The sequence below is a fragment of the Coenobita brevimanus genome, chromosome 40 (assembly GCF_032717465.1).
Source record: "Coenobita brevimanus isolate Jiangsu-jjx chromosome 40, ASM3271746v2, whole genome shotgun sequence".
NCBI lineage: Eukaryota > Metazoa > Arthropoda > Malacostraca > Decapoda > Coenobitidae > Coenobita > Coenobita brevimanus.
Window position 1 is genome coordinate 57,142,122 of NC_136993.1, and position 21,272 is coordinate 57,163,393.

The 21,272-nt window shown below is 38.9% G+C and overlaps 1 protein-coding gene across 1 annotated transcript in view; it reads right to left on the minus strand.

Annotated features, from left to right (window-relative positions):
• LOC145397129 (ionotropic receptor 21a-like) overlaps nucleotides 1–21,272 on the minus strand; it is a 75,311-nt gene that overhangs the window by 19,729 nt on the left and 34,310 nt on the right. Inside the window, exons 8-11 of the mRNA XM_080270328.1 lie at nucleotides 19,130–19,368; nucleotides 18,449–18,633; nucleotides 17,806–18,042; nucleotides 10,512–10,690 (exon numbers count right to left, since the gene is read on the minus strand). Of these exons, the coding sequence (XP_080126454.1) occupies nucleotides 10,512–10,690; nucleotides 17,806–18,042; nucleotides 18,449–18,633; nucleotides 19,130–19,368 (840 nt within the window). The remainder of the gene's footprint in view (nucleotides 1–10,511; nucleotides 10,691–17,805; nucleotides 18,043–18,448; nucleotides 18,634–19,129; nucleotides 19,369–21,272) is intronic.

A 21,272-nucleotide genomic window follows, 5' to 3' on the forward strand; every position in this document is an offset into this window, starting at 1 on the left:
CATTTTAGCTCCAATTAAAGATAAAACAGCAGAGACAGTAGCAAAGGCAATAACAGATAATGTAATATGTCGCTTTACTAGCCCAAAGGTACTAATAAGTGATAATGGAGGAGAATTTAATTCTGAGATCTTACAAAAAATATGTAAACAATTCAACATCAAAAAGGTTAACGTTTTAGCCTATCACCCAGCATCTAATGGGTTAGTAGAGAGACAAAACAAAAAAGTATTAGATGTGCTACGACACATTCTCAGTGAAAATTATGCAAGCTGGGATGATTGGATTCCCAGAGTAGAAGCCTCAATTAATGGATCTATAAATAAATCCATAGGCGACACACCATATTTCATTATATAGGGGATAGATAAAAAACTACCATATGAGCTCCTAGAAAGTGACAGTCTGCCAATATACAATTACGATGATTACTCTAAACTCCGTTTACGTGAATTCCAGGACATACACAAAAGAGTAAAAAAACAATTAACGATGTCGAAGGAAGAAATGACGCAGGCATTTAACAAGAAGGCAAGAGATTCACATATCAGCTTAGGAGACATTGTTTATGGTATCATTCATACAAGAGACAATAAATTATCCCCAAAATTTGAGGGCCCATACAGAGTAATTAACATAAAAGGAAACAAAGTTTTAATTAAGTCACTGTCTAGTGGCGAAGAGAAACAAGTTCATATTGACCATTTAACACGAGTTTCAAGGGAACTATCCAATAATTATTCAGCATCGGATACAACCGAACAGGCGAACATAACTCAAGAAACCAAGCAAGAAAACAACAATAATTACAAAAATAAATTAAGGTCATATACCAAACAATCAAACATAGGTGCAACGGTTCCAATAAAATCTACAGTACATCATTTACGAGAATTAAATATCGATTTAAACTCCTTCTAAAAATGAAATAATCAACCGTAACGCACATCATCACTATCATCGACCACAGCATGACCATATTAGGAAATTAATAGATTTTTTTTTTTTTTTTTGTCGGTAGGTAGCGATGAAGGGACTTATGCTATGGATTCTTCTCTACATAGCAAGAGGATATGCGCACTTAGACCCCCAACACATAGTACGACAAAGATGCCTCATAGCTCCATCGGCCACGACTTCAATCGTAAAAGACGTCATGAGTACTGAAATAAGTCTGGATTACTGGTATGAATTGCCTTCTTATCTAGAAAATATCGCGAAACCAATGCAAACCCTGGACTTCATGATAGGAGGCTATGTTTCACAAGCATATATCACAAAGGAAGTGAATGAAATAGTGAAGTTAGCGAAATGGAAAATAGAACAGGCTAAGTCAACTATGCTCATCATGATCCAAGATCTCCCATCTTATGGAACGGAGGTACTGAGCTACAAGAACATCACACGTACTTGCCAAAAGCGGTTTGTTCGACCTGGGTGACGCAGTTCTTGGGAACATCTTTGGATTGGTTACAGAGGATGACCTTAAAGAAATAAACACCAAATTTAATAAAATAGCTCAGGTACTAACATACCAAGATAAATTCATCACAGGACATAACTCAGCAATGAAGACAATTGTGAAAAATCTGAAAAAGGCAGAAAACATAGCTCTCGAAAGTGTAGACAAAATAAATGATTTGGAAGGTAACATAACACTTTTCCAACACTTCTCCATCATGACAGAACATATTGACACAGTTCTACTACAATTAGACAACACTAGAGTTCGTTACAGGGCACTTATGCAAGGAATTTCGAATGCTGGTGATGGGAAGATCACAATTGAGTTTCTCCCAGTTCATGAGCTACGTCAGATAATTTAGTCAAGGCATATATAAACATAAATTGAAGCCCTTGTTCCAAAGTAGGGAATTCATGCAATATTATTCATATTTAGAAGCAACACTAACACCAACATCAGTAGTAGTTCATGTACCATTCAAAACTGAAGACCTGTTCACAGTGTACCAAATACACCTCTTCCCTTCTAAAAAATAATAACACTTTGATCATCATCAACATCAACACAGACACCGAACTCATCATGGTCTCCAAGAGACGGAACACTGTCACTTTCGCAAGTGAATCAATGGTTGAACGAAAGTGCCGCACATCCTTACATGCTGTTCATCTTTGTCCTGCGTACATTTTCACGTTTCAGCCTACCGATACAGTCCCTTGTGAAATGGCTATCATCAGAAATAACAATATTCATAATCACTGCAACTTCACTTTTGATCCAGATAAGCTTGTACACCATCAACGCATCAGACACTCACAGTTTCTTTATTTCACTCATAACATCAGTTTACATAGTCTGTCCAGATATACCACCATCTCATACTTCAGCCTCAGGATTATACATAGCACCAGACTACTGTGCGGTATTTACACCATCCATGTCCACTTTATCCACCATCAATCACTACGCCATCCTCAATCATACACACAAACATTTCCACCCACTGCCTGATATGGACTTAAACATGAGCACAAGTATTAAGTTGACTTCATCTAAGTCTGAAACTATGCAACTGATCAATGAAACAATGAAGCCCTGGGAAGATTGGAGTTTGAGTAAGTTCAACGCATATTATGTGTATAGCCCAACACCTACTGTCTTTATAGTCTTTTGCATTGTATTGGCAGTAATGCTGTTCGCAATGCACAGAATGCATGCAAGAATTGCAAATTTGGAGTCATTATTTAGTGGGGGTAGAGTTAACATCCAAGTTAACCCCCCTGAATGAAGTGAACATATTTTGTATATAGTACTAATTTTATATATATATATATATATATATATATATATATATATATATATATATATATATATACAAAGAAGAATGACCCATGATATAGAAATATGGCATACCAGTTGCATTATCTTTAAATGAAATATTAATAATTCTTACCATAATCTTAATTTTAAACTTTTTTTTTTTCTTACATGTATGCATTTCACCACAATAACCCATGTACAGTCGGGGAAGAAAGAAGCTGGACACAATTGGCGGCCTCTGGCAACAACTCCTATAGTAAACACGTAGGTGGTAGCGGATATTCATGAATGAAGGGGTAACGTTTGTATCGAAGTGTGTGATTGGTCGGCACACCACCGTCTGTCATTGCCATGTAGTCAAATATTGGAGAGGGTTTTGAGTATGAATACGCTATGTGGTAGATATAATAGATATTCACGCTGTGTCATAGGACATATAATATCTTAATTTGACAGTTGATTAGCTGTATTGATTAATGTCACTCATATTTAAGGCACTGTGCAGCTGAAAGAATTTGTGGAGTCAAAGGCATCTGTCTTCAGAGTTGGTTCATTATGAGACCGAAGCCTCAGATCCTTGAATAAATCATAATTATTACCAAGCGCAATACATAATTTATTGGCGAGTTCTTTTGTATGGTTCATTAACGAATATGTCATTGAAATACAACGTTGGTTCTGATAATCTTTATTACTTTGCTACGTTCTGAGTCCATGAACGTGGACAGAGCTTCATTGAGCACCATCCCTTACCGTGCTGGGGGTGGGAGGAACCGTGAACACACGCACGATTTATTAGTTTCTTCATTCAACTGCTAATGAAAAACTACTATGCAATTGCTAAACAAATGTTTGCTCCGTCCATGATAACAAGAGACTGCTCCCTGATAAGACAGATACCTCTGATATTGAAAACATTCCTTTTAGGTGATGTCCATCACACGTTTTCCCTCTCGAGTTGAGGTGGTGAGTTGGTAGGGTGAAGTATGGCCTTTTCAACGGCACTTCTGTCGCGATTATTTCGCCCTACAACCTCTCTACCGAACTAGCCTCACATGAGCATCCCCTCCAAGCTAGCCTCACACAAGCACTTTCCTCCGGCATTCTCTTCCCTCACTTAGCCCAACCTTTCACATTAGCAACATGTCAAGATGATTCCTAACATCCAGTTCAGTCACAGAATTTGCACGTTAAGTAATGATCTTTTGCCCCACAGTTCAAATCAAGGAGATTCAAATTAACTAATTTTATGGTGAGTGCTTTTTCAAGTTAGTGAAGATGTCCACACTCATAGGTTACATGTTATCAGGTGATACCATTTATACACATAATATAATTAACTCAAAAGACCTGATGAGTATGTCAGCGTTTTATACTAACTAATGCTACACGATTCTAGTTCCTTTATAGGGCATCCTTGCATATTTATGGTTAACTCTTTTGCTGCGAGTTTTCTTCCTGTGATGTGTTTGGTGCTAGAGTAAACAAGTGGCCGCCGGTAAGGGGGAATCACACCATCCGCGAGCCTATACATATCTACCCCGGCTCGGAATATGACCTTGACCTTGACCTACTACCACCAATTTCGAACTCGTAGGAGATTTTCATCCTTATTACACACCTGTATTTTTTTTTTATGATATCCTGAGGGATTGCGAAGTTATCGTGCTAACAGACCCACGGACCTTGACTTAATTTCTCCAATTCCGAACTCGTAGGAGATTTTCATCCCTATTACACACCTGTATAATTTTGTGATGGTATTTTGAGCGGTTGCAAAGTTATCATGCTAACAGATACACACACAGACAGACAAATTGAAAACAATGCCATGTTTGCTATCTCGCTGGTAATTACTAGTCACGTGCGGTAAAGCCCTAAGCACTAAATGAAAGGTGACGTAAGCTTGAGCATGTTACTGAAATTACGGTAATTCCATTTAGCACACACAATGTCTTTCCAAATAAAAATTAAATTTGTGATGCATTGAGTACAAGTGCCACACACGGATGACAGTAAATTCCTTTTCACTCGTATAATATAGCATGCAAAAACCTTTACATTCGAAGCATCTTCTCCATAATATATTCATAAGCTTACAACTGAACTAGCAAAAGGTTTAATAATACTGATATGCTTAACGGTAGACGATTTTGCTGATACCTTGGAACAATCCGCCTTCAGTAAGGACTGGCAAAGAATAAAGGTGATAAGGATAAGGTTACCAACAAACGAGTATTTCCAGTGATGCAGTAATGAGCTGCAGTATTACACTTGACTTCTGTGTTTAGCTTATATTCTTGTAACTATTGATTTTAACATCATCGCATTGCCTTATGTGTGATTCTTTTAATTATGTTCATGAAAATGACGTCTATGGGTCCTACAACATTTATTGTGCTTCACTCATGATAGGTCACATTCTTTTCATACCATAATAGATTGAGGTAATATGAAGCTAGCAAGTCAAGAGACTGAAGGGGTGTGCATTCACCTTGTATCCGAGGACAGAACAGGAGCAGTAGAAGAATAAAAAGGATACGCACGAGTAATTATTAGGAATTATTGCCTTCCTACACCAGTTGGATTGATATTGTGATAAACGTCGAGCAGTAGATTGCAGGGAATGATGCGGATAACACGAAACAACAGATTTTTAAATACTCCACACAGTTATGGTGCTGAGTCATCAGCCCTCTGCACGAACTTTGGAATCGTCCTCTACCTTAATTATTACAACATTGGTTTCCGATTTGTTATGGTGCGATATATCTCGGATTATAGTCTAATGACCTGCTTTAATCCATCATGTAGCTACAGTTCACTTGTTGGCCTTCATTTGGATTCATCAGTATGGTAAAGGGGAAGTTTATTCACCTGTAAATCTGTGCTGGTCCGAATATGACAAAAAGGTTCCAATTAAAAATATCATAACATGGTTTCTTATATTTCAGTTATAACTAATCACACATACCTATAAACACCGAAACATGCACGCAAACCATGCCATGCTCTGTGACTGAACTGGATGTTAGGAATCATCTTGACATGTTGCTAATGTGAAAGGTTGGGCTAGGTGAGGGAAGAGAATGCCAGAGGAAAGTGCTTGTGTGAGGCTAGCTTGGAGGGGATGCTCATGTGAGGCTAGTTCGGTAGAGAGGTTGTAGGGCGAAACAATCGCGACAGAAGTGCCGTTGAAAAGGCCATACTTCACCCTACCAACTCACCACCTCAACTCGAGAGGGAAAACGTGTGATGGACATCACCTAAAAGGAATGTTTTCAATATCAGAGGTATCTGTCTTATCAGGGAGCAGTCTCTTGTTATCATGGACGGAGCAAACATTTGTTTAGCAATTGCATAGTAGTTTTTCATTAGCAGTTGAATGAAGAAACTAATAAATCGTGCGTGTGTTCACGGTTCCTCCCACCCCCAGCACGGTAAGGGATGGTGCTCAATGAAGCTCTGTCCACGTTCATGGACTCAGAACGTAGCAAAGTAATAAAGATTATCAGAACCAACGTTGTATTTCAATGACATATTCGTTAATGAACCATACAAACGAACTCGCCAATAAATTATGTATTGCGCTTGGTAATAATTATGATTTATTCAAGGATCTGAGGCTTCAGTCTCATAATGAACCAACTCTGAAGACAGATGCCTTTGACTCCACAAATACTTTCAGCTGCACAGTGCCTTAAATATGGGTGACATTAATCAATACAGCTAATCAACTGTCAAATTAAGATATTATATGTCCTATGACACAGCGTGAATATCTATTATATCTACCACATAGCGTATTCATACTCAAAACCCTCTCCAATATTTGACTACATGGCAATGACAGACGGTGGTGTGCCGACCAATCACACACTTCGATACAAACGTTACCCCTTCATTCATGAATATCCGCTACCACCTACGTGTTTACTATAGGAGTTGTTGCCAGAGGCCGCCAATTGTGTCCAGCTTCTTTCTTCCCCGACTGTACATACTGTATTACTGTTAAATAGTTTAACCCGTCACGTCCCGAGGTTTTCCGCACCTCCGACATCCCCCAGTCTCGAGGTATTTTCGAATTTTTTTTTTTTGGCTAAAACCTTCGCTTTTGGTGAGAAACATCGAAAATTCATAGAGAAATCGCTCACCTGAGGTTTAAAGTGCCCAATCCAGGTAGGAGTTCCTCCTTACCTGAGTGGGTTTTCTAACATGCTGGCACCAAAGAAAACGAGTTCTATGGGAGGGTAACTATTTTATCCACTCATAAACGGTATTTATTTATTTACTTGGTACGAATGTATATGTAGTATGACAGTATATTGGTTTTCAAGCAGTAATAAAGGCATTATAAGCATTGTTTCACTCACTAACTAATCACCATACCTGACCTATTTATGCCACACTACCTGATCATTATTTCTGGCTGTTTCTTCTTCTAATGCTATGTAAACATTGTCCTCCACATTGTCATCGATTGGGGAATCACTCTGGCCCTGAATAACTTTACTAGCCAGGTCACTGGTAACAGGTCCTTTGCCAAGACAATGGCATGAGGGGGGGAGGGGGGAGGTTATGCAGTGTAAGGCATTGTCCCTGCTTGGTATCGTGTACGGGAATAGAGGAAGGTGTCCCGTGTATACATACGAAAAATCACATGCAAAAATTGAAAATTGTGCAAATTAGGTACCTTGCAATTGCACGACGTACTGGTACGTCGCCGGGACTGGCAAATGCAAATCGTGGTGACGTACCCATACGTCGTCGGGACGGGGCGGGTTAACTTTAGTACACATTCAAATATGTATACAACTTGTTTAAAATGCAATATTACTAGATCATTGCAATTTTCTATGAACAGTATATGTATACAATAATATAATCAATATTATGTACTAATAGATTAGCATATGTCAATGATAATTACAGTCGGAGGACCTCCAGCGCGTGACCGAGCAATGTTAGGACTCCATATTATAAAGACAATTAATTACAGAAAACATGATAGATAGATAGATAGATAGACAGAGCACCAGGCAAGCCTGGGAATGGGAAATGAGCTTGCAAGTGTAAGTGAGGAAATGTTGATAATACACTGGAAGCAGCAAGTCAGGGGATGATATAGGTAGTGTGTCAGTGAGATAAGCATACGAACAATGCCTAGTGACCATACACACACATACTCACACACAGGTTTCTAGAACATTCCAACAAGTGTAACACACGTGACACGACCCCTGCTACACCAGAATTTAGGAAGCAGAGCTCAGAAGGAGGCTAGCTATAGAACCGACAGGTAATGGAGAGAGTGAACAAGAAGAGGGGTCCAACTAGACTTACTTAGTATATGTAGTCTCTGTAATACATACACTACTCAATTTAAGATTTTCTCTGAAGATAATAAATCAAGATCAACTCCCTGTATTCATCTTTAACTCCTAATGCTATTCAATTATCAAAATATTAATACAGACTCAAGAATCACCTATTACAAAAATCGAGAGTCACAATTCCTCCAAGTGCTTTCGACTTTTACTTCAAGCAAGGAAAAAAACAAAGTCTGTTCCCCCGCCTTTTCCTATAAAAAAAAAATGCTCCCAAAGGCTTATATTTTGATACTGAACATACATAGAATTTACTGCTCTTTATCATGGTTCTTATGGGAAATCGATAAGTCCAATAGTTTGGGAGTAATTGCACGACAAACGCAGAATACTCCTCCTCACCCACACGCGAGATAAAAATAATTCTTTCCTTGCCTCACCCAAGCCTACATATTTTCACTCGTTACGTTTTATTATTTTCTCTTTTTACTCGAAGCATACACGTAATATATCATATGGGTTTTGATAGTGCTCTCAGAAACTCGACATGACCACTAGTCTTTTTGCTAGGTACTGATACTGAACCTGAACTTTCTTCCATCTCATATGTGTGTATGTAAAAAACGTTACTTATTTGTGTAAAAAATATTGAACTATACAAATAGGTCAATATACAGATCAACAAAATATAGTTTACTCACTTCCTCCAGAGGTGTTGAGATGCTGGCAGTAGCTAGAGGATGAGTTATGTAGCGTGTGAGCGTGTGCGTGTATGGATGAGTGTGTGTGTGGGGGGGGTGAGTGTGTGTGTGTCTGTGGCTGTGGCATATTTTTTCTCCTTGCGATACATTTGCCTAAAACACATGTGATGCACACAATAGATTTCTCCACGAACATTCGTTGCACGACATACGTTTGTATATGCGGCTGTGGCATGTTTCTTGTCTCTGACACTTGCACTATGTTTTAGCTAAGTCAGTTAATGCATGAAATATTTCTCTGTGAACACTCACTGCACTATTCTATATGTATATTTCACACTAAACCACATCAACATAAAACACTATCACATGATTCCATCCCAACCTCCTCTATTATTCCCGACTCCATGGAGTACATGACCGCCTGTTTCCTTAGCTACTGTTGCATATCTCTATGGTGTGCATAATGCCTGCTATGGTAGGTCAGTTATTTCACCAATCCAGGCACTATATGTTTCACAAATATAAGTATTGGCTTCACTATATAAAGGTAAAATACTCACATAATTTTCGGGCAGGGTGAAGCAGAGTGGAAACCCCGTTATAACAAACCATGCTCTAGCCTGTAGACTTAACGGCTCATAACGGGCCCCAATGATTTACAGACAATATATCTATGTTCCATAGACACAATCACTTCAGATTATAGTAAAAAACACTGTACAATCACAATATTTCAATAATGGCTTCTGCATCGGGTGGGAGGGGGGAAAATGGTGGGTTTAAAGGGGCACTGACAGCTGCGCTACTCTCCTGCCCGGCTGGTCATGAGATACTGGGAAATTTCTGCTACGCATTGTCTCATCAGAGCAGTCACAGTGTTGCCAAATGCTTACCTTGGAAGAGAGATGCACACACTAGAACGCACCAAAATTTGACGCAAATCAGCCAAAAACTTTTCTTTTGATGGCGTTTTTTCTGCTTCGGAACGTGATTCGCGTGACTGTGCTTCTTTCTACCAAACCACATGCAACGTGATTCGAGTGACTGTGCCTGAGAGGGTATATATGTATATATATATATATATATATATATATATATATATATATGTGTGTGTGTGTGTGTGTGTGTGTGTGTGTGTGTGGTCAGGCCATGTTCTTCTTAAAGCAAACAGCAGATGGGCAGCCAGGGAAATTCAACCGCAACTCATGAAATGCAGTTAGATGAAAAGGCATACACAAAGCAAATGGTGATACGAAATTCGTCAATTTACTCTGTTTTAATGGAGATGGCCAACAGCCAATACTCGCATCTCAGAGTAGAGATGATGAGATAGGCCTTTGTCCTGTACTGAACCTACAGAAAATGATGATGATGATGATGATGACAATGAGTCTGTCCACAAGGCAATATTTTCAACATGAGATACCACTCATAAAGAAGTGGCAACTCAACATTATTAAGCACTGTCTGACGTCTCTGTCTTACACTTCAATACAATCATCTGTCATTAGCTGCAGTAATTACCATTTCCACTCTGACTCAAACCCACGGGCAAATACAGTATATCCTTAACAGAGATTTTCCTGCCAATGTAGCGACGTGTGGGCCCCTCACAATGAAACTCGTCCTGAGGTACCAATTAGATTGCACAAAAAGAGATGTCATTACACTGAAATGGACAAGTATAAACACTTCACCTAAAGCCCCATCCAAATGTGGCCAGGATGGGAAATGTCTTCTTGCTGATGTAGTAGGGTGTGCGACCTTGTTTGTCAGTGTAGCGGGAGGCCACAATGATGTTGATGTAGTTATTGAAGTGTATCAGTGCGAACCTGCCATGACGCACTTTTTTCAGCGCCTCGTCTGCCCCAATCACCTGTAATATAGTCCACCATTAGGAATGCCATCATGTCTTAAAAGAATGGCTTTTATCGAACACTAGTTTTGGTGAGGTATATAGCTTATTCTCCAGTAGGTGAAGTATGAGGTTTTGTAGCACATGTTTCTTTGAATTTTCTTCTGTAATTCCATCTTAAATACATTAGAGGAAACTGAACTGTAGCGTGCATAAGCAGTCGCTGTAGAAAATTATTACGAACTTGAAATAAACTTATAATATGACCCCACGTTATATTTTCAATGCTATCTAATTATTTTTTTTTCTGTTTTTCACAAAGAAGATTGGGACAAGGGCTTTGTTTCGTCACTTCACCTTCTCTAACTGTCATGTTTTAATTAAGTTCTCCAGATTGCATCATTTCATCTGTCCCCCACTGCTACAAGGCATATATCATACGTACAGCCATAAGAAAAACTATTGTTACCCTTCAGAGCTATGCACTATGACACAACGAGAAAGTGTTGTGGAATGATGGGACAGGAAAGTTTGTACCTCAAGCCCGTCCATGTCGGATATGTGAGACACAGATATTAGAATTTGTGCTAGAGGTAATAAAAGCTAATTAGATCGTTTGGCCTCTGTGCATAGAGACAATATGTTTTATTATCCGGCACCGAAGACATTAAATAAAAATATGACCGACCCGGCAACACACATGCAGATGGGCAATGAGTATGTGCATCCATGCCAGACGTATGATAGTACTTCAGCCGATACGAGCCAACCTAGTAATTTTCAGTATAATAATGATACCTAATGCTTTCTACAAATAATAAATGTTGAGTAGAAGGAAAATAATAATACATATTCAGTCTCATTCCTTTAATATTTTATTTACCCACCCCCTGCTTCCAAAACAGCCTCTAGACATCTGAAGCATCCATCTGAAGCATTTAACCACCCATCTAAAGCAAAGAAATGAACTCGTGCACCCCTGCTAGACTATCATTAAACACACACACACACACACACACACACACACATAGGGATTCAATCTAGGCGGACGTGTGACACCGGCGCTCCGTACCAAATCATCATGGCCAGTGGCTTTACCTAAATAGTATCTTTGTATGAGTCAAGCTCAGCACCAGGTTAGACTAAATGATTGTTCATTATTAAAAGGAAAAAAATAATAAGTTTAAACAAGACTTGTAAAAACAGGAAATAGAACCAAGACGAAAGAATACGCTGAGTCATCTCTGAGGTTTGTTTAGACTACAACAACACGGAGATTGTAAGTACATGCTTTGCACTTTAAGTATTGCAAAATGGATACATACTTCAGTAAAACAAATTTGGAAAAGAAAAGGGATAAAGGTAAAAAGCAAAATGATGATTTCTACCAAGAACTGGTTGAAGTAGAGACCCACAATAGACTGGTTGAACATGTAAACAAACTAGAAATGGCTTTCAAAAATGAAATTGATGAAATAAAGAAGCAGATGCACTTGCAAAAGGAAGAAATAGAAAAACTAGGAAGGGAGGCCAATAAGAAAGACACAACCATCAGTGAACTAACAGTGGAATTGAGTACACTTAGGAAGAAAATGAGTGAAATGGCAAGTACAGTAGTCAATCACGAGAGTGTTATGGAAGAGTTCAAAAATGACACAGAGACAATTAGGCAAGTTAGCAGTCTTATTGACCAGAACAGTGATATTGAGAAGATAACACAAGTGAATGAAGCTATGCAAAGATACAAAAATGATGTAGAAACCACGTATGCTGAAATGGTGAAAGTAAAGAAAGACCTGGAAACAAGGGTGGAGGAAAAAAGCATTAAAAAGGAGGTGAAAAGAATAATCCAAAACAATCCAAAGTTAGTCAGAGATTCAGTAGAGATAAACAAATCAATAATAATCACTGGTATAGAAGAGGAAGAAGTTAAAAACAAGATCACAAGAGACAAAAAGGAAATGGCAAATGTAATGAGCTTACTGAAAGAAGTATCAGAGGAAATCTGTAGTAAAGACATAGAGGAACACAAAAGGTTAGGGAAATACGAGAAAAGCAAGACAAGACCTCTAAAGGTGACTTTCCAGAGTGTAAACACTGTGGAAGAGATACTAAAAAATGCAAAGAATCTTAAGGAAAAAGAGGAGTTCAAAAATGTATGGATAAAAAGATGCCTAACACAAGAGGAACTGGAATTACTGAAAGAGAAAAGAGAGGAAGCAAAAACAAAAAATGAGGGAAGATCAGAAGAGAAGAAGAAATTTTTTTTTTACAAAGTAATAGGATTGCAGGTACGAAAGTGGTACACAAACAGGATGGAAGAAAAAGGAGGAAGGTAGTAGAACCATGTCATGACAAGTATATAAACAAAATGATAAAGTTGATGTACTCAAATGTGGATGGAATGGTATCTAAATTACTAGAGATGAATGATTATGTCAGAGAAAATGAACCACAAATAATATGCCTAACTGAAACCAAATTAATACCAAGGATATCAAATGACATACTAAACTTAGAGGAATACAATATATGGAGAAGAGACAGATATTTTAAAAAAGGAGGAGGAATTATAATATTAACTAAGAAAAACCTAAAAGTCAAGGAAATAAAACTAGATATACCATCACAAGTAGAACTGATCGCAGTAGAGATCGACACATCTGAAGGTAAAGTAATTGTAGCCAATTTGTACATGCCACCCAGATCAAACACATGGGAAAGAGACGAAAATGAGGACCTGGCAGAGAGTACAATTCAGAGTGAAAGATCATTGCTACATAAAATGGAAGAGAAATCGGAAAGAATTATACTAACTGGGGACTTCAATACAAATATAAATTGGAATACTCTAGATATATATAAATAGCCAAGAAAGCTGTTGGGACCAAAAGCTCCTGGATCTCATACAAGAGTTTTTCTTAACGCAACATGTGAGGGAAACCACCAGAAAAAGAGGACTTGATGTACCTTCAGTGCTAGATCTAATATTTACAAGGCAAGAAAATGATATTGACAGTTTAATATATCACCCTCCAATCGGCAAAAGCGATCATGCAGTACTAAATTATAACTTCAGGATAGCATATGACATAGTAAACAACAATGATAGTTCAAAAAGAGCCTAAACTATAAAAAGGGAAATTATCAAGACCTAAAGAAGTATTTCTTAGAAGTTGATTGGGAAAATGAGCTTAGAGGACAAGATTTAAATGCTGTATATAAAAAATTTTGTGAATTTTATGAAATAAGAGTCCAGAAGTACATCCCACAGCACAAAGAAGCAGATAAGAAAATACAGAAATGGTTCAATACAGGATGTAAAAAATCAAAAGAAAGAAGAGATTTGTTGTGGAATAGATACAGAAGACACAATAGTGAAAGGGCGTATAATAATTACAAACAGGCAAGAAACGACTGCACAAGAATAAGGAGGGAAGCCCAAAAACAGTTTGAGGAGGATATAATAAATAAAAGTAGTGATCAACGAAAGCTGTTTTACAGCTATATCAGAAGCAAAACTAAAGTAAAAGATATAATACAATCCATTACGGACGAGGGAATCACTTATACACAAGAGAAAGATATTTGTGAAGCACTAATTAAGAATTTCCAATTAGTTTTTACAGAAGAAAAAAATTTTGAGAGGGACTATGTGGAACACGCATGTCCACACATACTACCAGATATACAAATAGCAGAAAAAGTAATACAGGAGGAGTTAAGTAGATTAGACAGAGGAAAAGCAAGTGGTCCTGATGAAATTTCATGTTGGGTATTACAAGAATGTGCAAAGGAGTTAAGTAAACCATTACTGTATTTTTAATTTTCAAGAAATCCTTGAGTCAAGGTAAACTACCTGATATTTGGAAAAAAGCAAATATTGTCCCCTTATTCAAGAAAGGAAATAGACAAAATCCACTCAACTACCGACCAGTATCACTGACCAGTGTTGTAAGCAAGGTATTAGAAAAACTTATAAGAAAAGCTTGGGTAAATCATCTAGAAGAACACAGTATGATAACAGAAAGACAGTTTGGTTTCAGAAAAGGAAAATCATGTGTTACTAATCTGTTGAGCTACTCTGACAGAGTAACAAACACGATACAGGAAAGGGAAGGATGGGTGGACAGTATCTATTTAGATTTCAAGAAAGCTTTTGACACAGTACCACACCAAAGACTTTTATGGAAACTGTACCATCAAGGAGGAATTCGAGGCAAACTGTGTTTGTTGGATGCAAGACTTTCTCATAAAAAGAGAAATGAGGACAGTACTAAGAGGAAACTACTCATCATGGAAAGAAGTGACTAGTGGAGTACCACAGGGTTCAGTGCTGGCACCAATCATGTTTTTAGTGTATATAAATGATATAAACAGTAACACTAAAAATGAGAGCTATCTGAATATGTTTGCAGATGATGCAAAAATACAAAGGAGCATTACTAACACAGACTCTTGTAAAGAGCTACAAGAAGAAATAAATAAACTTCATGAATGGAGTAGTACATGGCAAATGGAATTCAATGTGGACAAGTGTCATGTAATCAAGTTTGGTAAAAGTGGAAAAAGACCTGATTGGGATTATAAGGTAGGAAATAAAACCCTATACACATCAGAAAAAGAGAAACACCTAGGTGTGATTATCAATAACAGACTAACTCCGGCTGACCACATCAGCGAGAAGGTACGGAACATGTATACACTGCTTGCAAATATGAGAATAGCATTCACATACATAAATGAAGACATGCTAAGAAGGATAATAACATCATTCATTAGACCAACCCTGGAATATGCATCAGTAGTCTAGAGTCCTCATCTCAAAAAGCACATAGACAAGATTGAAAAAGTTCAAAGGGCCGCAACAAGATGGATACCAAGCTTAAGGGACCTAAGCTACGAAGAAAGACTAAATAAACTGAATCTACCAACACTACAGGAGAGAAGGAAAAGAGGTGACATGCTAATGCTATATAAATGCATATCAGGAAAGGAGAAAATAGACATAAATGATTACTTAACATATGGAGAAGCATCAGCAAGAGGACACTGCAAAAAATTGCATAAGAAGAGAGGTGCTAAAGACGTAAGGAAATTCAGTTTCCCAAACAGAGCAATTGATCAATGGAATGCACTACCGAATGAAATAGTGTGTGCCAAAACAATTCACAAATTTAAGGATATGTACGATAAATATGGTTTAAGACACGGGACAGTACGAGCTTGACTCATTCCTGTAAAGATACAATTAGGTAAGAACAATTTGGTAAGAACACACACACACACACAGTCGATACCTATAAATTTAATACCATTCAAAATAATTTATTTATTGTAATCTATAGATAATAAGTGTTGAACAGTAGGAAAATAATAAACCTGCCGAGTATCATTATTAATCCCCGGTGGGGCGCTCAGAGTAAGGCAAACACGTCCTATATATTTCCCCGCCAGGTGGCTCATCCTTGCTCGTTTTCCAACTCTTGTAATGGGATTGTGATATTGCAACACTACAGTAGATAGGGGAGGGGCAAACAGCAAGGACCCGCCCACATAGCCCAGCGAACGTTCGTTTAGCATCGAGCAGTCCTGGGGGTTACGATACTTTTTCTTATGACTGTACATTGGTCATATTGGTCTTGTGGAATCTGCCTTCATACCTTTCCCAGTATGGCGAACACTAAGCACCATTTGTGTGGGGGGGAGGAACTCTGTGCCTCAACTAAATAGTCCGTTTCCTTAGATTCAGCAGCCCTACTATCTGCCACACTCCTTTCCACATGACAACTCTGGCACTAACAACAGCCATCCCTACTGAAGTCATGTTAGGGTTGTGTCATATGGGTTTGGTGTTATGGTCTTAGCGGGAGGTGCATCTATGTCATGCTGGTGGTCAAGTGGATGTTATGTAAGGTCAGTTTTAGCACAGTTCATATTCAAGTGTGTCCCCGGGATCAAATTCACGTTCATTCTGACAGTAGCTAACTTCTCTAACCATTTGACCATCCATGAGTCATGTCCTTGCCCTTACCTCCAGACACTTGAATCCTCTCACCGTAGGGCTCTCACTAATCTATTATCTTATTTAATGCACATTGCTGCAGTATCAATACTTCTCTTCCCCTCTGCTGTTTCAGATTAACTGTTTTCACTGAAGTGTTGCCAACAGCCTGGAGTCAACGATATGGCTTTGTGGATGACTCGGCTGAACACACTCCTCACCATTATCATTCCACCTCATTGATAATGCAAATAAATGGTGTTTTCAGTTATCTAAGAATATAAACGATAAGAACGGAAACTGGCCCCAGTCTTATAGTATCCTAACATGTGGTCTCTTTTTTGGAGGTGGGGTGTCATTTTGACCCAATATATTTTGTGTGCAATTCATCAGACAGTGATTTTTGTATCTACTCAGCCAAGCATAACACATGGGTTAATTTGACTTTTCTCTCTGTTTACGACCTCCAGTCATATAATTTCACTGTTTGCATGGACAGTGTACTCAAGTGAACGTCGAAGTGAATCATCTTTCTAGTATTCCTGTGTCCGTTTTTCATAAGGACGAACAATTTCTGCAGGTTTGTTTCCTAATGGACAGCAGATCATTGTAGTTGAAAATAGGAATTTTGATGACGATGAGTACTTCTGATTGAGTGTCTTTAACTGGATAATTTCGTTCAGTGCAAGACGTTTTACAAATAAGTAAACACTTGATAAATACACAATTATCAACAGAGAGAGAGAGAGAGAGAGAGAGAGAGAGAGAGAGAGAGAAGTTATTCTGAGTAATGTGCAAGCCTTTTCTGCAAGAAGTCAGAAAATATATAAGAAATGAATATTAGTGAAAATTTGTGAAAGTATGTACTGACTGTTATTCTTACCATGTTAACTTTGTAAAAATTAAACTTGAATTTATCCCCCCTCCTTAATGCACTATTTACTTAGACTCGTACAACTTGCTATGGGCTGAATATCATAGCTTATTGGGATGCAGTAAAACTGTCTTAATGCTGGAACATTAACGGAACCAGTCTCGGGCTCCTGGAACATAATCTGAGCTGAATAACATTGACTTGCCTAAGCTTCTGCATATTTCTAGAGTTATCCCAATCATTGGAGAGCACACTTACCTCAATTTCCTTAAATATCGTTTGCACCACTGGGTCAGTGTGCTTGGAGAAATATTCATAGATTGCTCCAGTTAGGAGCCAGGGTTCCATGCCCCATCTCCAGCCATCAGCCTTCACCAAGTCCTCCATTGTCTCCATTGGCTTTGATTTTCTCTGGACGGTGAGATGAGAGATGAGTGTTGACTTGAACCCTGTGAGTATCACCAGGCAAAACACCAGCCACCACCCCACCAGCATCTGTACATGCACATGTACTTGTACTGTAGAAGTAGTAGTAGTTGTAGATATTTTTACTGTTATTGTTGCAACCCCAGATTCATCTAAACATCAACGAGGTGAACTGCAGGATTAAGTTGCTCTTTTCATGCAGTCAACCATTTTCCTTTCGAGGAATAGGTAGCAAGCTATGAAACATTTGCATAACCACACAGAGGAGCTGCTCTCATATCCATGCTACCACGTCAAAGCTTTCCTCTGTGATTAGCACCAAAAAAATCACCCCAAAATTTTCATAATAATTATAGATCAATCTTTTTCATTAGAGACATCACCCAAACCTGCACCTTATTATTACACTAGTTGAAAGCAATATTATTATTTATCTTCTTTTTTGCATTTGTTAATAAAATTGTTGCTCCAATACCTGTCCAGAGACGTTGATGGAGGGATCTGATGGCGGCTCCTCCAGAAGGGCGCCCCAGCCGTACAGGAGGGCCATGCTGAACTGGACGTCACGCCCACCTACCGCCAATACCCACGCCCGCTGCAGCACCCACAGTGTCACTCCCCACACCAACACACCCAACAACACCCCAACCCACACCTCAACTGCAAGAATTTCGACATGATATTTTTAGTTGCTATTTGACTCCGATGACTTTTATTCTATTCCTACCACGTGATTCCATTTACCTTAGAAGAACACCCAGTAATGAAATGATAACTGTAAGGAATAGCTAACCCTTCCAGCCTGAGATCCGTATCCTAATGATAATAAGATACTCTTAAGATACTATAAATATCATAGCTACAAAATTCGTCACTATATAGAAGTGCAAGGGGCTGACGAAGCAGATTAGGATTAAGCAAGCTAAAGTCATAACAGAGGATAGGTAACAACTGTTGATTAAATTAAGACCTGGTGTATGAAATGAATGTTAGCGCCACAATATTTTACTGTACCTACTTACAAACGGTTTGACAAATAACAAGACTCTGGAATGCAATGTAGGCTTTAGGGAGATCACAATCATCAGGTCACATGGGCAGTCACTACTGAACAGGTAAAACGAGTATTAAGACGGCCATGGCCTAGTCTACATACTTTCAAACGGCCGAACAAACGCCAGGTGTTGAGGAAGCAGTGAAGGCTTCAGCGAAATCACTGTCATCATATCAGGTGGGTAACCAGCGTTAAAGTCAGCCACTCTTAGCCTCAAAGGCGAAGGAGCAGTGACGGTGCACATGTCTGACTCCTCTCTCTCCAGGCTGCCCATCATTCCGTCGAAAGAACCATTTTTCTCCATACCCCAAATTCTGCTTGGCTCTTCACGAATGATGTATCTGTAGAAGTGGATTGGAGATAATAAATTTCCAAATGACAGGTTACTTCTCAAGATTCCAAATCATCTGCAGGTTGCTAAGGTAGAGTAAAACTGATGTTCATAAAAGTTACTATTATCATTTGCACTCTAAATGATCCTCTGCTCATCCTAAATGGATAAAATCGTCAATAGTGTGATATAATGAGTCGAATGTCACAGCCCTCATGTATTCAATAATATGCGCCCCACAAGTTTCCCATACCAACCACTGAACATCTCTTATTTTGTAGACATACTCTCTTTTTTTTTTTTTTTTACCTGGGGAGGCTTTCTGTAGTCTCTAAATTTGTTATGGGTATTCTGTATTGTATCTGACTATTTTATTGTATGTTATGTAAGCCAGTTCAATGTCAACATCAGGGCTGGGGTCAATTATGAATTGAATTGGAATTGCATTGGAAATGATTTTAAAACAGTGAATTGGAAGTGGATTGGAATTGAGAAAAAAAAAAATGAACTGAACTGGAATTGATATCAATGAATTGATATGAATTGATGGCTGAATTGATAAAATAATATTTTATATTATAAAATGCGAATTAATTACTGTACAGTATTTGCCTTCTTAGTGTGACTGGTAAAATATATGGTAGAATACTCATTGATAGGGTTAGGCATATGACAGAGGAGCTAGTTGGAGAAGAACAAGGGGGATTTAGGAAGGGAAAAGGGTGTGTAGCTCAGATATTTGTTCTAAGATGTTTAGTGAAGAAGTATCTAGAGAAGGGAAGGAAAGCGTATGCTGCCTTCATGGACTTGGAGAAAGCTTATGACAGAATAGATAGGCAAGGTATGTGGAAGGTATTAAGAATACATGGAGTGGAGGGGAAATTGTTGAGTGCTGTGAAGAGTATGTACGAGGGAGCTAGGGCTACGGTGCGAGTGGATGGTGACCTGAGTGAGTTCTTTGATCTCAATGTGGGACTGAAACAGGGTTGTGTGATGTCTCCATGGTTGTTTAACATATACATGGATGGGGTTGTAAAGGAGGTCCGAGGTAGGGCAGTGGAAGTGGGGGTGGCTCTAATGAATGAGGGTGAGATTTGGAAGATTCCGGTATTGCTGTTTGCTGATGATACAGTATTGTTGAGTGAAGATGAATGGGAGTTGCAAGGTTTGGTGAATGAATTTGGGACAGAGTGTAGGAGGAGGAATCTGAAAGTTAATGTAAACGAATGTAAAGTTATGGTGTTTGAGAGGAATGAAGTCACAGAGTGTGCAGTGAGGTTCGATGGTGAGGATATGGAGAATGTGAGTGCATTCAAGTACTTGGGTAGTGTGATGAGTAAGGATGGAACTTTGAGGGATGAAGTGCATGAAAGGGTACAGCAGGGAAGGAAGGTTGTTGGTACACTGAAAGCAGTGATGAGAAATAGGGAGGTGAGTATGGAAGTTAAGAAGTCACTGCATGATAGTATTGTGATCCCTACCCTGACGTATGGAGGCGAGGCGTGGACCTTGCAAGAGGGGAACAAGTCAAGAGTTAGAGCAGTGGAAATGAGCTACTTGATAGGAGCATGTGGAGTGACGTGGAGGGACAGGCTGATGGATGAAGAAGTGAAGGAACGTTGTGGGGTGGATGTGGATGTGGTTGAGAAGATTAGGAGAAATACACTGAGGTGGTTTGGACATGTGAAGAGAATGGAGAATGAAAGACTGACTAAGAGGGAGTATATAGGTGAGGTGGAGGGAGGGAGAGGGAGTATATAGGTGAGGTGGAGGGAGGGAGAGGGAGGGGTAGACCGAGAATGAGGTAGAGGGATGGAGTTGAGAGGTATATGAGGGAGGGGTTGGTGAGTTGGGGGGAGGGTAGTCAAATGGTGGGTGACTGAGCAACTTGGAGGCGTTTTGTCTGCGGCCACC